The sequence below is a fragment of the Peromyscus leucopus genome, chromosome 8b (assembly GCF_004664715.2).
Source record: "Peromyscus leucopus breed LL Stock chromosome 8b, UCI_PerLeu_2.1, whole genome shotgun sequence".
NCBI lineage: Eukaryota > Metazoa > Chordata > Mammalia > Rodentia > Cricetidae > Peromyscus > Peromyscus leucopus.
The window spans coordinates 98665162-98678091 of NC_051086.1; the positions used below are offsets into that span (position 1 = coordinate 98665162).

At 39.5% G+C, this 12930-nt stretch overlaps 1 protein-coding gene across 15 annotated transcripts in view; it reads right to left on the reverse strand.

Annotated features, from left to right (window-relative positions):
• Positions 1 to 12930, reverse strand: part of Spag9 (sperm associated antigen 9) — a 133699-nt gene that overhangs the window by 58532 nt on the left and 62237 nt on the right. For 7 of the 15 annotated variants that reach the window (XM_028868914.2, XM_028868911.2, XM_028868910.2 and 4 more), the window contains one exon: positions 1372 to 1413. The exons of the other annotated variants lie outside the window; for them this stretch is intronic. In XM_028868914.2, the coding sequence (XP_028724747.1) occupies positions 1372 to 1413 (42 nt within the window). The remainder of the gene's footprint in view (positions 1 to 1371; positions 1414 to 12930) is intronic. 15 annotated transcript variants of the gene reach the window in all.

Sequence of the window (12930 nt, forward strand, 5' to 3'; positions counted from 1 at the left end):
TTAAAATAAAAATAAATAAATCTTAAGCTGGGAGTGCACGCCTTTAATCCCAGCACTGGCAATGGCAACACTGCCTGGTCTACCTAACAAGTTCAAGGATAGCCAGGGCTACATAGAGAGACTCTTTCTCAAAAAACAAGAATAAACAAAAAGGAGGAGGAGGGAGAAGGAAGGAAGGAAGGAAGGAAGGAAGGAAGGAAGGAAGGAAGGAAGGAAGGAAGGAAGGAACTAATCAAGGGGAAAACACAGCTTTTTTTCAGCATTTTATTCTCTGTATGTGTGCAGAGGACAACCTCAGGTGGCTTCCCTAGGCATTGTCCATTTTTTTTTTTTTTTTAAAGACAGGGTAGCTCATTGGTCCAGCATACATTAAATAAGCTAGTCTAGCTAGCCAGTGAGCCTGAGGGATGGATCTGCCTGCCTATGCCTACCCAGCACTGGTATTACAAATTCCTACCAGCTATCTCCCCAGCCTATCTGCTTTTCAGATTTAAAGCTTTTAAAATGGATGAAAGCAAACAAGTAACCAGCCCATAGGAAATCCTCAGCTGGAACATCCACCACCTTGTAATTTTATGCTGATGTTACTTTCTCCCCAAATAACTCAGCCTTGAAAGCAACTGGCACAGACTCTTTTGGTTCACAATTCTACAACACACAAGTGCATTAAAAGGGGGGGGGGAGGTATGTAGGAAGATTCCTACGAGAGTTTGTGACTCAAAGGAACATGGAATCAAAACTTTAGACACAGATAGGTAAAATATATGTGGAATATATTCGGGTAATTAAGGAAAGGCAGGAATGCCCTAATCTTGAGGATATTCTGAAAGAGAAAGACCCTGTTTCACTTCACTGCTGAGTGGCTTCTATAGACCTGGGTTAGCTGCTGACCTGGACCATGGACAGTCTTCCTATGTCCTATGACAGCAGCAGACTCTTCACAGTTGTTCTGGGAACAAAGTTGAATGGAGCCCTGAGTAGAGCTGAAGAAAACCATTAAAGCTGGGGAAGTAGCCCTTGGTAAAAATGACACTCTGGACAAGGCTAGACAAGCTTTGTATACCTGCCCTAAGCAAAGACTGTTCAAAGTTTCTTACCCAGAGTTGGATAAATGGAAACAGACTGAATTTTTCACAGAATGCACTTACATGTTTTAAATTTCAAAACGCTTACTCTGAAGGAGGAGCAAATTATAGTCACAGTAAAGCCCTGTCAAGCACTGTAAATTATTTTCTTCTGCATTTCAGAGAATAACATCAAGATTCTTCCAAACTGAGCATGTGATATCTGGAGAATAGCAGTTTGAGAAAGGAACCAATAGTTAACCTCTTCTGTTTACTTTCTGCAAATGTTCTGAGTCACCATTCTCACCTCCTGCTCTACAGCCTTCAGAGGTTCAGGACTATGGCTGACCTGGGTAGAGGGAAAGATTATAAAAGAAAAAAAAATATGTATTTACTCGGTGTTAACAAATCTGTCTTTTTGGTTTATACTATTTCTTAGGCTATAGCTCCATCTATTACATCCTGTGTTTAAAATGAGGGTTTTGAAAGTCAGGTACAGCAATGCCTGCCCTCAGTCCTAGCTCTGGAAAGCTAAGGCAGAAGACTGAGGGCTGAATGCTGACTTGGGCTTCCTGGTCACTTCTGGGCCAGCCTTGGAACACAGCGAGTCCTTGTCTAGGGTGGGATGGCTTGCCAAGACTGACAGCCTAAATTCAATCCTCAGAACCACGTGGTAGGATAGAACCAATTCCTGAAAGTTGTCCCCTGACTCCTACAGGCACACATGAACAAATGCATGCACACATGCACACATGAACAAATGCATGCACACATGCACACGCACATACATTTTTTTAAATATAAAAGACATTAAGACCATATCTCAAGAAACAAAAATTATAGTTGGCAATGGTGATGCACGCCTTTAATTCCAGCACTGGGAGGCAGAAGCAGGCAGATCTCTGAGTTAGAGGCCAGTGTAGTCTACAGAGTGAGTTCCAGGACAGCCAGGGCTACACAGAGAAACCCTGTCTTGAAAAAAAAAAAACAAAAGAGAAAGCTTAGTGTTTCTTTGGTTTTGAATTACTCCTGCTAAGATTCCAGTTTCAAATATCTTACTTCAAATTTTCTTTTATTATTGTTGTTATTGTGTGTGTGGTGTATGGGCAAACATATACCACAGCACATGTACAGAAGTCAGAGGACATCTTTTTGGTTCCCCCCCCCCCCCAGTTTTCCGGAGCTGAGGACCGAACCTAGGGCCTTGTGCTCACTAGGCAAGCGCTCTACCACTGAGCTAAATCCCCAACCCCGCCTTCTCTCGTTGGGCAGGGTCTTTGGTATTTCTAGTGCTTCCCTGCATACTCCAGCCTAACTGGACCCCACGCTTCTTGCTGGGTTACAGGTGTTGTACACGGCTGCTGGGGACTGAACTGAGGCTCTCAGGCATGCGTGGGAACTTTACCCGCTGAACCATCTCACTGTTCTTACCTTACACTTTTGGATGAGTCACTGGTGACAGACAGTTCCTTTACTACTTCTATAACCCCATGAAAATCTTCCTGACATATATACCAGTCACCATGAACATCCAACAGAGCAAAAATTCCAACATGGCACACTTGAAAATGTTTACTATGCCCTTTCTTTCCCCCTCATCATTACTGAAACTGTTAAATAACGCCAAGGATCAAAGAGTAGCAATTTTTTAAAAAATTTATTTATAGCTATAATTTTCCCTCTCAGACAAAACAAAAAACAAAAAAGCGAACAGGGACTGTTTTTAACCTAAAGTGATGCTAAATTTTAAATATTCTTGGTTTGTAAATTTATCCAACTCCCCTACCACCGGATTTAATTCTTAGGTAGGTTTGGGATATGTATCTATAATCCTAACATTTAGAAGGTAGAGGCAGAAGAATCAAGAGTTCAAGGAAAGTCTCTGATACACAGGGAGTTCCAGACCATTCTGGGATACATGGGAACAGGTCTAAAAAAAAGCTGGTAGGAGAAGATTTAATTCTTATTTACATTATTTGCATTATTTATCCATAATTGTTAGCCCCTAATTTATTTTTTTTATATTAGAAACTGAATGATAGATATAAAAAATCACACATATTCATACTAAATATATAAAAGTTGGCAAAATTATATTTAATATTTTAATTAAATTAAGCTTTGTAGAAAACAAGCAAATAGTACTAGCTATCAGAGTAATGTAAAGCAAAACTCACTGAGGCCATGCATGGTGATGCAGGCCTTTAGTCCTACCTAGTAGGAGGCAGAAGCAGGCCGATTTCTTTGAGTCTGAGACCATCCTGATCTACCCACTAGATTCCAGGCTAGCCAGGAGCACATGATAACAATCTGTCTCAAATAAAATAAAATCAATTTAACTTAAAAATAAAACAAAAACTCACTGAGATTCTACCTTACTCCAGTTTGCATGGCAATCATTAAGAAAACAAATAACAAAGGCTGGGGAGAATGTGACCAAATGAGAACATCTATATCCTGCAAACTAGCCCAGCCCCTGTAGAAATCAACCTGGGAGGCTCCTCAAAAAACTAAAAATCATCTAGCATCTAACCCAACTAACTGCTCACGGATAGTCGAAGAACGCCAAGCTGACACACCAGGGAGACATCTGCACATCAATGTCTACTGTAGCACTCTGCACAATAGCTGTGGAGCCAGCGGAGGAGTTCAACAACAGAGGGAGAAGAGAAATGTGGAGTATATTCAATGAAAAAAAGGAAACAAAGGGATTAGATTATACTTCCCTGGATAAAGTGCTCGCCATGCAAGCGTGAAGATCTAAGTTTGAATCCCAGAACCCATGGAAAGCCCCTCAAGGTAGCAGTGTCTAATTCCAGTGCTCCTAAAGCAGAAGCAGGAGAACACCCTGCTTTGAAGACCCTGTCTCAAGCAGGGTAGAGGTAAGACTGACAGACAACCTCGCCTCTCATGCTGTAGCACACACATTCTTGCACACACACACACACACAAACATGCATATCTCACATGCCCACTCTTTTTAAAGAGATTAAAACTGGGAGGTCCTCTCTACACGAGAACAGAGACTGCTAGGAACGGTGGCACACACCTTCAATCTCCCCACTCAGGAGGCAGAGAGTGAGCAGATCTACCTGAGATCAAGGCCAGCCTGGGCTACACAGTGAATTCCAAACTGGCCAGAGCAACACAGTAAAACCCTTATCTAAAAATAAATAAATACTACCAAAAAATAGTGTTAAGAGCTGAAGAGGTTAAGAGCCCTGGCTGTTCTTCCAGAGGGCCAGGATTTGGTCTATAACTCCAGATTCGTGGGATCCAACGCCTTCTTCTGACCTCAGCACCAGGTACACAGGTGGTAGACATACATACAAGTAGGCAAAGCACTCATACATATAAAAAAAAATTAAAAACTGTAAGTATATGTTATCAATAAGCACATGTAAAAGCTAAGGTCTGTCCTGGGCATGGTGGCACAAATTTCATTTTCAAATAGTGTTGTTTATTTAGGTTTTTATTCATTTTTGTTCTCAACATCTTGGTAACATACATACAACACAATAAACGTGCAACAAAAGCCAGGCCTGGTATCTTACGCCTACAAGTCTTGTGCCTACAATCCCGACACTTAGGAGGATGAGATGGAGGGCTGCTTTAAATTCAAGGCTAGCTTGGACACACAGTGAGTTCTAGACCAACCTGGACTAGAGTGAGACCTGTTTCCAAAACAAAAAGAAACAAATATCCACAAAGAAATAATTCTTTTTTTCACAAAGCAAAAGTTTAAATGAATGATAAGACCAAGTCTATCCTTTTATGATTTTACACCATCGTGAGCTATCAAATAGGGATACATGTGTGGGAGAAAATATACAGACAAAAACTGTAACTATAGGACAAATTCCTTATGTTCTGTCAAAAGCATGAATATGAAACCACAATGCATAATTCATTTTCTGCTAAAATTCCATTTTTAGTTTTAATTTCTGCTATAGTATAAAATTATCTCAAAAGTTAAAAAAAAAAAAAACTTTGTTACTTTAAAATTTAAGATAATACATTTCCTAAGAGGAATAAGACAGCAAGAATATGGTGTGGCTACTATCGAAATTCAAGCTTGTGAGGACCACGGAAACAGGAACAATTCCTGAACTTTACCACACACAGAGGAGGACAGGAAAACTCTCAGCAAGAATGCTGGCTCTGTTTAGTTTCCTGCTCTGTATGCTAAGCACATCCCCTGAAGAATGTAGCACACACTGACCACTGCCTTTACATACCAGCTCCTGCCAACATAAGCCTCTCAAGGTCGTTCTACAGAAGTATTTCACACCATAATTTTGTAAAAGGACTCAACAAAAATTTCCTAAGTAGGTATCAGTCCAGTCCTTTTAGTTATTTAAAATTGCTTTTTCAGTTCTAAAAGTCACATCCTGCTAACAATCAACATCCCAGAATACTATTCAAAGGGAATCCTGTTTGGGGAATATATATATATATATACACACACATGTGAGTGGGCAGTTATAAGCAAATATATTATCCTATTTGCAGACTTTTCATGCTCATTTTTTAACCTTGGTTGGTTGCTCAGCACAGCATTGCTTATAGCAACAAAACCTAAGAAAAACTGAGATGTCCCATTCAAGGAAGACTGGAATTGCAGTTGAGAATGTGATTGATGCTCTTCCCCTGCCCATCTGCTAGGATTCTGATGTATCTGTTTTCTTTTTACTCTTTTGTGGTCAATTCTCCTCCTGAATTCTTCTAGGCACACAAAAAACTAGTCTTTCTGGTTTGTTTTTCCTTCTACCCTGCCATTTCCACCCCCATCTTTTTTTTCTTCTCCTTCCATCATGCTACCTTTCTTAAACAGGCTATTTTTCCTTTTATGAGTCACATGTACTTCTATTATTAGCTCTGCAACTCAAACTGCTTGAAACCAACACCCATAAATTGCCAAATTCGACCCTCCCTCATGTTCGCACTGGCTCAGGCTCAGACACCCAATGCCTGCCATCTCTACTTGGGTCAGCCTTTATTATTGTTTCAGGAATTGACATACATGTAAGTCAGACTGCCCTGCTGAAAGGATATCTATTCCTTACACTTCTGGAGCTCTGACTATCACCACAGATCTGACTTTGCTTGTTCTGTCCTCTCTAGTGACTGTCGGCCTGACCTGTGTAGAGAAAGACAGGCAAGATAAAGCACTGCTACACTACAGTACTGAGAGGATGACTACCATTGGAGGGACCGCCTTTTGTCTGCAAATTCCTCCTTTATTTCTCCAAATGTTATCAATTAGATGAAAAGGCTCACCTTAGGTATTTGCTTAACATGGATGAGACCCTGAGTTCTCATGATACCCCAGAACCAATGTGGGGCCACATTGGACAGAGGGGATCCTCACTTGAACATTTTCACTCCCATACTTAGCACTTCTATGACACATAAAAAAAGACCGGATTTGCTCATTTGGTTTATTTTTACCAATTTACTTTGATCAATTCACTACAGTAAGAGATTTTGGTTAATATAATATATATATAATAAAATATAAAACTTTTTGTACTGATCTCTAAATTTTCATTTGAGAATATCAATCCAGTGTCCACAACAGAAGAGGGGGGTACTGAATAGAAGGACTGAGAACTCAAGGCCAGCCCTTGAGGGGAGGATGATGAGGGAGGAACAGAGTCAAGAGTAAGGCTTCATATAAACTGTGGTATTTGGGACTGGTCTTGAAAGGGTATGCCTGTAGTAGTAACTAAAGCAAGGTAAAACTTGAACGTAGAAAAATCTGGAAGAAATGCAACTGGATGCAGAAACCTAGAGTTTAGGAAAACAGCCATGGCTAGAGATAAACTTGTGAACAGCAAAGTTCAGACAACATGTACAGATATGGAACTTGAGCTAACTAGATTAGAAGAACTGCAGTATTTGCTCTCCAGTATTTTGAAGACTAAAAGGAAGTGAAACCAACAGAGAAGGACAGGTGGGAGGTGAGACCATCCTGCATGAAAGAAACCTTTCAAGAACCTGAATGCATTCAAACTGGGAAATGACGAAAAAAGGCAAGGTAAGAACTGAGAACTTTCCATTAGGTTTGCAAAGAAGGATGTTCGGGGCCAGGTATGTTGGTGTTATAAGAAGATATGCTGTGGAATAATCCTTCCATACACTGTGAAAATGTGTTGCTCTCATTGTTAAAAAAAGGTGATTGGCCGATAGCTAGGAAGGATTTTCGGGGCAGAGAGAATGCTGGGAAGAAGAAGAGTGGAGTCTGAGGAGTTGCCAGGAGAAGCAGAGGGAGCAAGACATGCTGGAGGGCAGGTAAAGCCATGAATCAAATGGCAATACATAGATGAATAGAAATGGGTTAATTTAAGTTGTAAGAGCTAGTTAGTAACAAGCCTAAGCTATGGCTGTGCTTTTATAATTATTAAGACTCCATGTCATTAATGAGGAGCCAGTGGTCCTGACAAAAAGGTTCAAGTACAAAGATATGAGAGGAACAGGATGAAGAGAAATTGCTCCTCAAACATTCCCAAGTGTCATCCTAATATAGAGTGAAGGTATTGCTATAGTGTCTTCCTCACAAAACTATTTTGCATAATATTTCCACTTACTTGTCCACCCCCAGTTATCCAAAAATAAGCATCTTTCACTAAGCTATTCTCTGGTTTACCTTGCTTCCTTCCCATTATTTATTATGATTATCACATATTAATAATATTAAAGATTTCACTGTAACATTTTCATGCTTGTATATATCTTGCATGGATCATGCTTAACATGTCCTTTGCTTTCTTTTTCTTTTCTATTAAATCTCTGTGTGTGTGTGCATGCATGGACACATACAGCAGTCAGAAGACAACTTGAAGGAGGAATCCATTTTCTCTCTCTTTGTACTATGTGGATCTCAGGTATCTCACACTGTCAGGTGCCTTTACCTGATGATCTATCTTGCTGACCCTTGCTTTGCTTTTTGTTTGTTTTGGTTTTTTTAGAGCAGGTCTCTCTATGACAGTCCTGGAACTTATTATGTAGACCAGGTGGATTCAAATACAGAGATCTACCTGCCTCTACCTCCTGAGTGTTGGGATCAAATGCAGAACCACAATGCTGTCTTTTTTTTTTTTTCCCTTCTCTTTTTCTTTTAAAGGCAGGGTTCTTACTGTATAGCCCTGGCTGGTCTCAAACTCTCTATGACCAGTCTGGGCTTAAGCTCATAGAGATCTGCCTGCCTCTGCCTTCAAAGTTCTGGGATTAAAAGCAAGTGCCACACCCAGTTTTACTTTGCTTTCTTAATGGAACATAACAATACCTGAAATTCTATCATTTATTTACTTGTCTACCACCACAAAAATGTATTAGGAAATATGTTTTAAAAAAAGGCTTGAACAAGTTTTAGTTGTATTACTCTCAGAAACCCTCGTAATTCTTGTTCACTGTTGACATATTTCACACAGTAGGAAATTTTCAACAAATCAAAAAGTTCATAATTTTACCATCATTGGCAAATCTCCTTTGTAGCATTCCTCCAAAGTTTTCTATTGCCTCCTGTTTAAAACTCATGATTTTTCTCACAGATCATTCTCATATGTTAATCTTACTTCAAAAAAAGCTGTGCTAGCAAAATGAATGATTTATAATCATAACTTTCAATTTTTCTTTTCACAATGAAGTCAAAGCATGCCCTCCCTAAGTTCTCAGAAGAAATGAGAGTTGCAGCAACCATGTAAAAAGTTGGAAATAGTTAAGTGGTGCACACCAGCAGTAACCAGTGCATAAACATGCATGAACACACGCATACACACACACACACACACACACACACACACACACACACACACACTCATACCAGTTTGTTTCAATTTCTGTCTCATATGAAAACCAAGATGAGAGGGCATGTGACATGCCCAGGACATGGTCCTTGTAGGGAAATCAAGCCCTGACTTCAGGTCTTAACAAAGTTAAAGAAAGGCTTCTGGTTAATCACAAGGACTTAGGCGAGTAATAATGTGGATTCTAATTAGTAGGCATATTTTTACAAACTGGACTTTACATTCTACAATGTACCACCTTGTTCCTGGAAACTGTTACCTGCTGAGTCTTTCCACAGATCAAGTACAAACAAAATGAATTTTGTTTTACAAACTCTTTGAAGAATAATGTATCTTTGTATTTTTAGAGTGGACTAAATCCATTATTAATCATTTATAATAGGCTTATAATTTGCCAATATGGTTCTGTCATACCATGTTACTGGATTAAACAAAAGAATTAAAATAATGTTCCCTTAGAATTCAGTTTGGACAGTAACTAAAACATAGCTGCCATATGGTATACATTTTTGATATGCTGTGAAAACACAGGAAGTGAGCAATTGACAGAGGTATTTTTGAAGATCTACTAAACCTACAAGTACATTAAAAAAAAACTCAGTGTGGATACAGAATAAAGAACAAATGTTTCTTAGTGACACTACCATTGATATATTCTGAGCACAAGTAACTTCTAACAAAGGATACATGAAGTAGGACAGGCAATATTTACTTTTGAGAGGAGGAGAATTTTCAAATATTTGACTGCCTACTGCTTTAAGTACATATCAAAAATTAATGCAATGGTTCTGAATCATCTATAGCTAAAAGATGGTTCTGAACCATCTATAGATAAAAGATCGTTCATATTATCTCAGAAGATTCTAACATCTAGTCCTTGTTTGTTTGTTGAGACAGAGTTTCACTGTGTAGCCCTGGCTGTCAAGGAACTTGCTCTATAGACCAGACTGGTCTCGAACTCACAGAGATCCACTTGCCTCTGCTTTCCAAGTGCTGGTATTAAAGGCATGTGTCACCACTGCCTGGCAGATTCTATCATCTAAACAAATAATTTGGACCTGGAGAGACATCTCATCAGTTAAGAGCACTTGTTGCTTTTCCAGAGGATCCTAGTTTGGTTCTCAACACACATATCCAGGTAGCTTACATCTATAACTTCAGCTCCAGGGGATTTGATGCCCTCTCCTGGCCTCCTTGAACACCTGCACACTGGTGGCATATATTCATAAATACACATAAAAATAAAATAGCTCATAAAAAAAACAAACCAAACCAAAACACCAAACAGCTGGGCAATGGTGGCACATACTTTTAAGTCCTAGCACTCAGGAAGCAGGGGAATGCAGATCTCTTAGTTTGAGGCCAGCCTGGTCTATAGATTGAATTCCAGGACAGCCAGGACTACACAGAGAAACCCTGTCTTGAAAAAAAACAAAAAACAGAACAAAACAACAACAAAAAATATGTTCTAGCTGGGTATGGTGGTGCATGTCTATAATCCTAGCAGTCAGGAGGTTGAAGCAGGAGTATTAGAAGTATAACACCAGCCTGGGATACATAGTGTGACTCTTTCTCAACAACAAAACACGTACTGAGTTCCTACAATTTGCTGAACACTTTCCTAAATGCGAAGAATGCAATGGTACATAAATTCTCTCATAGAGAGAAATAAAGCAAATAAATAAATGGTTTACTTAAGTCTTTTAGAAAACATTAACAGATACTTAGATAATGATAATATTATAGGGAGAAAAAGCAAGAAAGGATATAAAGAGCTGGGGACGTAGCTTAGTTGGCTAAGTGTTTACCTAGCATGTATGAAGCCTTTGTTCAATTCCTACCACATTAACCAGGTTTATTGGCACATGCCTACTATAATTATAGCACTCAGGAGGTGCAGTCATATCAGAAATTCAAGGTCATCCTTGACTACATAGTGAGTTCGAAGCTAGCCTGGAATACCTGAGACAATGTTTCACTAAAAAGGACGAGGAAGAATTCATTTATATATAAATAAATAGGTAGTCTGTTTAATGACACAGTGGATTTTACAATATACCAAGCCTTTTTCTTTTCCTTTCTCTCTCTCTCTTTTGAGATAGGACCTCAGTATATGGCTCTTGCTGTCCTAAAACTCACAATGTAGACCAGACTGACCTCAAACTCATAGAGATCTGCCTGCCTCTACTCCAGAGTGCTGGGATTAGATCAAGGGTGTGCTCTATCATGCCTGGTTGGCTTTTTTTTTTTTTTTTTTTTTTTTTCCCGAGACAGGGTTTCTCTGTGTAGCTTTGCGCCTTTCCTGGAACTCACTTGGTAGTCCAGGCTGGCCTCGAACTCACAGAGATCCGCCTGGCTCTGCCTCCCAAGTGCTGGGATTAAAGGCGTGCGCCACCACCCGCCCGGCTTTTGTTTTAATAATCAATAATCCCTTCATAAATATTCTATTTTATAAGATATAAAACATAACTTTAAATTTTTATGTGCTTGTTTCTTGAGATAAGGTCTTTGTTGCCTCATGTTGCCCAGGATGAGTCCAAATGACAGCTCTCTCTTTCTCACCCCTTCTCGTGATGTTGAGCTAGGAATCACTCTGTAGCCTAGGTTGTCTTGAACTCATTATGTAGCCTATGCTACACTCAAACTGACTGCAAACCTCCTGCTTCAACCTTCCTAACAGCTAGAACTATAGCTGCATGCAACCATGACTAACTTAAAAACATTGAGTATTATTAATGTATCTCTTCTCAAAGTACACTAGTAATTATATTTATCACTTATCTACTAAATATTCTAGATCAAAATATACCCTCTAAAGAATTAACACCAAGACTTTTTGGCTAAACACAATGCATTTTTATATATCACTTTCATAAAGTAGTTTTAAGGAAGGAAAATGTGTTGTGTCTATAAAGTGAAATCATAATTGAGCCTGCTGGGCATACCTACAATCTTAGAACTTGGGAGACTGAGGTAGGAGGACTACCTTGAGTTCAAGGTCAATCTGGCCTTCAATCAAACAAACAAACAAACAAACAAACAAAAACATAATAAAGTGAAGCCCTCCTAAAGTGTGACATTTCCAACAGTGAACCAAGGATTTTAGGTGGCAGTAATTTTCAATTAAATATGAGAGGCTGCAGAGATGGCTCAGTGGTTAAAAACACTTGTTGCTCAAGAAGAGGCTCTGGGTTCCATTCTTAGCATCCACATTGAGTGGCACACAACTATCTATCTGTAACTTCAGTTCCAGGGGATTCAGTGCCCTCTTCTAGCCTCCACAGGCAGTGAAGCCAAGTGGTACACATATAGACAACAAGCATATGCATAGACGTGTGTGTATGTGTGTGTGTGTGTGTGTGTGTGTGTGTGTGTGTAAAACACACATATATAACACATACCTATATATGCAAATATATAAAACATGTATATAGTTTTTTAAAAGACAGGATCTCTCTGTGCAGTCCTGGCTGTCCTGGCACTCACTTTCTGTAGACCAGGCTGACCTTGAATTCAGAGATCCAATGACTAAGATTAAAGGTATGCATCACCACTACTAAGCTATACATAGTTTTTTGTTTTAAAGTGGTTTTTTGTTTTTGTTTTGTTTTTTTAGTTTTTCCAGACAGGGTTTCTCCGTGTAGTTTTGGTGTCTGTCCTGGATCTCACTCTGTAGCCCAGGCTGACCTCGAACTCACAAAGATCCATCTGCCTCTGCCTCCTGAGTATTGGGATTAGAGGTGTGTGCCACCACCACCCGGCTGCTATACATATAAACTATTAATTAAAAAAAAAAAAAAAAAAAAGACGCAGTCGGGCAGTGGTGGTGCACATCTTAAATCTCAGCACTTGGGAGGCAGAGGCAGGCAAATCTCTGTGAGTTCGAGGCCAGCCTGATCTACAAAGCCAGTTCCAGACAGCTAGGACTGTTACACAGAGAAACCCTGTCTCAAAAAATCAAAAGATGCAAACCAGGCCTGATGGTGGACACTTATAATCCCAGCTACTCTGTGACTAAGGCAAGATCATCATCACAAGTTCAAGTCCAGCTTGAACTA